The sequence below is a fragment of the Gallinula chloropus genome (genome assembly GCF_964237585.1).
Source record: "Gallinula chloropus genome assembly, chromosome: Z".
Classification (NCBI taxonomy): Eukaryota; Metazoa; Chordata; class Aves; order Gruiformes; family Rallidae; genus Gallinula; species Gallinula chloropus.
In genome coordinates, this window is record NC_140089.1 from 56,752,279 (window position 1) to 56,756,433 (window position 4,155).

Genomic DNA, 4,155 nt, shown 5'->3' on the forward strand with positions numbered 1-4,155 from the left:
CGTCAGCTTACTCGTTAAATTCCCACCACAATATAGTATCTCTGTTTGGATTTAAATTCTCTAAAGAGCATACTGGGATCTACAGAAAGGGCTAGATGACAAGCATGAAGATTAAGTTGGGGGGGTGGTCTCTCAAATTGACAGATGAGTGTCCTTCAGTGGAAGCCTCCTGGGGCACAGAGGGGACAGTGGGATTGCCAACGCCAGTCCCACGGGCTTTTGTCCTGTGGCTGTCATTTGACAAAACTATGTGAGCCCTGCAGGTAATCTGTTCAGAGTGTCTACCAGCGATCCTTCGCTGAAATAAATTCAGGGAGGACTCGTGCTTCCCGCTGTATGCCATACGATGCAACTGCCTACCCCTTTTACCTGGGCACAGAGCAAATGTTGGGACACGCTGCTCCCAAGAAGCTGGAGAGCTACTGCCAGAAGAGGGTGGAGGAGCCTGCTGGGGCTCTGTTACAAGCATGTTTTCCGGCACCATCACCAGCAGCAGCAGCTAGAAACAGTCCTGCCACACCTGATGCAGGGTTCTAGAGGTAACTTGGCACTGACACAGAATGTCCGGTCTGGATCAACCATTTTATTTCCAGCTGAGATGTTTGGGGAACAATTCTGCTCCAATGCATCGCTACCTTGGCAGATTTCACAGTTCCCAACAGGCTGTTCTGGAGGGAGAGAAAGGAGCCTGTTGGAAAGGTGCTCTCCATGCAGAGCCAACAGAATGAGCTAAACTTTAAGGAGGGACTGGTTTGGACTTTCCTTCTGCTTCCTCGTTACTAGCCTTGACAACACCACCTTGATGTTTTTTCCCAATGAAGTAGGTTAAAGTGTTATGTATTAGGTAACCACCTCTGACAGACATGGGGACGACACGAATTCTGCCTTCAATCCTCTCCCTCTGCCCAGAGGTTCCTTCAGCCGGACAAAATAAAGGCCAGTTGGCCAAAATGCCAAAGAAACGCACACACGGTAGAATATTTTTGCAATTACAACTAGATGGCTAGAACACAGACACACAGCATAGAAATGGAGACAGGAGTTAATAAAGAATGGGGGGTACATGTGTCACATTATCAGCGATGCAAAAGACCAGCTTAAGCACGTGTTTCTCTACGTCAGCTATAAAAAAGAAAAGGTGCCTTTTTAGCAAGTATGCACAGAGATTGCTCAGTTATTTCTAAGAAAAAAAAAAACCACAGAATACTTGACAATTTTTATCCTCTATTACAGACATTATTACTACCTGTTTATAAAATGTAAACCTTTCCTCGCAGTTAAGATTTACAGCAGTCATCACCTTTGTCCACTCCTTACATAATCAGTCCCTGGTGACAAAAATAAACTGATGTAGCACACACCTTTTCTGAAGTAATTACTGATATGTGATGGAGCATTAGTTGTGTAGTGGCAGAAGTAGTGGTCAGAACTGCAACGTATGGAGCTGAATGGCAGCAAAAGACTTGTTGAAGGCTGGTGCTGGGTCTGGAATACCAGGAGTTTCTCGAGGCATCCATCGTAGCATACTGAGGTACGCAATGCTTTTAACTCCCAAACTATGCAAGCAAGGTATGCCCACCACCAGTAATGGACAAGAAAAACCTGGTCATGGATTCCCCAAGCTTCCTTATCACCATCAGATCATGTCTTGAGATCAGAATGGAAGGTAAAATTTGGCCAAGCGCCTTTTCTTCTACAGAACTAGTGAATCAAATCACCTGTACAAAGTGGTATTTGGTAAACTGCACTGTCCTGGGAGGACACGAAGTCTATATTTAAAGTGTCTGAAATGGGATGTTATAAAAACTGATCTGCAAGCTAGTATTTTTAAGCCAGTATATTACAGTATAAATGTGCTGCATACCTGCGTCTATAAAATTAACTGCCATGAAAAAAGAACAACCAGGATCCCCAGAGTGTGGCATTTGTCCATCTGTCACTTGTAGACACAATACAAACCTCACATTGAGATTCTGTTTCAGGTACAGCAGCTGTCTGCTGGACAGATTTGGAACCAAATCTGATGGAAAGGAAACTAGAGGAAGGAGCACAGTCCTGCCACTTTGCCCCGGGAGAGTCCCACTGTGCTACACATCAGCTTTTGGGGTCATTCACTGCCGACCTCTTTCGGTGAGGATGTGGGGCTGTCTCGAACTGGTAGCAAGTCATAATGACATGGAATGTGGCTGTTTTTTGGCAGATCATACGGATCCTGGCTGAAACGTCCGGTGCTGCTGAGTGCTCCCTGGACAACACTCAACGTAGGTTCTGTGATAAAAGAGAGAAGATGCATTCAACACTAGAAGCAGCAAACAGAAACAAACGCGGGGTTACACTTCAGTTTGCATTACAAAAGATCCTCTCTTCTCTGCTTCAGTATTCCTTGTCACAAGGCAGGTGTGGGAACAAAGAGGGATATTATGGTGCTTTGGCTTTACACTAAGTTACACCTGTGGGTTTGCAGCAGGGCCCTGCCACAAGTACATTTCCTGACAGAAGCAAGTGTGCTTTGTCTGTGCATAAACAAAACCAACCAAACAAACCCCCCCAACAATAAACACAAAATTAAAAAACCCACCCACCAAACTAATTTGGGGATTTTAATTAGTTTCATAACGAATTTTTAATTAGTTTTTATAAAAATCCTTAGAAATGTGGGGAGAACTGGTGGGTTTTGGAGGAATGTCTAACTGGGGACAGAAAAGGCAAATGGTATCCTATGACAGAAGACATAGACTTTATTCCAGCCTAGAGAGCATTGGGATAAGGAGGATTCTACCAGACCCCCAAGTTTTCTGGAACTACACCAGCCACAGTAGCGCAGGAACTCGATAGGGCCCCTGTCAGTGAAATACAGCCTCTGGGAGGGAAGATGCTGGTTTTCATGTCAAGAAGAGGAAAGATTCTTTCTATCCCTCCCATAAACTTACTCCAGCTGTGTTCAGTACTTAACTGCTGCTGTGGGTCTGCATGGCCAAACCAGCTCAAGGACCGATCCGCCGCTGACCAAGGCCGAGCCCATCAGCACCGGTCACAGCCCCTCTGTGGTCACATATTTAAGAGGAAAAAACCCACCAGTGGAAGCTTTTGCCACCAGAGGAGGGAGTGAGAAAATGGAAGAAACTTTGCAGACACCAAGGTCAGTGAAGAAGGGGAGGAGGAGGCGCTCCGGGCACCACAGGAGAGATTCCCCTGCAGCCTGTGAAGAGCATGGGGAACAGGTTGTCCCCTTGCCACCCACTGAAGATGATGGGGAGCAGAGATGCTTCCTGCAGCCCGTGGAGAGGCCCCCAGGCTGGAGTGGGGAGACACACGTTGAAGATGTAGTGACCTGTGTTGGAGCAAGCTCCTGGCAGGACCTGCAGCCTATGCAGAGACAGGCCCCAGGCCACAGCATGTTTTCTGGGGGGACTTGTGACTCTGTGGGGGACCAGGATGGAGCAGTGTGGGCCTGAGAGACTCAGAGACATTCTATGATTTTATGACTGTACTCCATAGCAGTGACCCACACTGGGACAGCTGGTGAAGAGATGGAGCCCCGTGGGAAAAGACTGATGTTGAAGAAGTTTGTGGAGGACCCCATGCTGGAGCAGGGGAAGAGTGTAAGGAATGCCCACCCCCCCCTTTCCCGCTAAGAAGGAAGATTACTTATGAGGAACTGATGGAAACCCCCATTCCGCCACCCCCCTGTGACACCTCAGCAAGGAGGAAGGGAGAGAAATAATGAATAAAGTTGAGTCTTTGAAGAAGGGAGAGGCAGGGACAGGCCTTTTAGGATTTGGTTGCACTTCTCATTATTCTACCCTGGTTTCTGTGCATGTGAGTGTGGTAAGATGGGTTTTTTCAATTCCCTGTTGAGTCTGTTCTGCCTGTGACGCTGATTGCGGAATGATCTCTCCCTGTCCTTATCTCCACTCCTAAGCCTCTCAAGAGGTATTTTCTCCCCCAGCTGAAAAGGGGAGTGAGAAGAGTGTCTTTGCTAGGAACCCGGCCTCCAGTCAAGGTGCAACCACCACAACAGCCTAAAATAGAGTGCGATCAAATGCTTAGCTTACGCTGTTGTTTAAAGACAGGCCTTCAAACCAGGGAAATTGAGCGCTCTCTCTAGGTTAGAGATCAGAGCTGAAGGTATTTAAAGCTCTGTCCTTGTGATCT

General features: G+C 47.1%; 1 protein-coding gene across 1 annotated transcript in view; it reads right to left on the reverse strand.

The window, feature by feature from the left end:
* Positions 1–2,034: 2,034 nt before the first annotated feature.
* LOC311203702 (uncharacterized protein) overlaps positions 2,035–4,155 on the reverse strand; it is a gene marked incomplete at its 5' end in the record, with an annotated part of 71,391 nt that continues 69,270 nt past the window's right edge. Inside the window, 1 exon segment of the mRNA XM_084278458.1 lies at positions 2,035–2,268. Coding sequence (XP_084134584.1) covers positions 2,108–2,268 — 161 coding nt within the window. The 3' untranslated portion in view covers positions 2,035–2,107.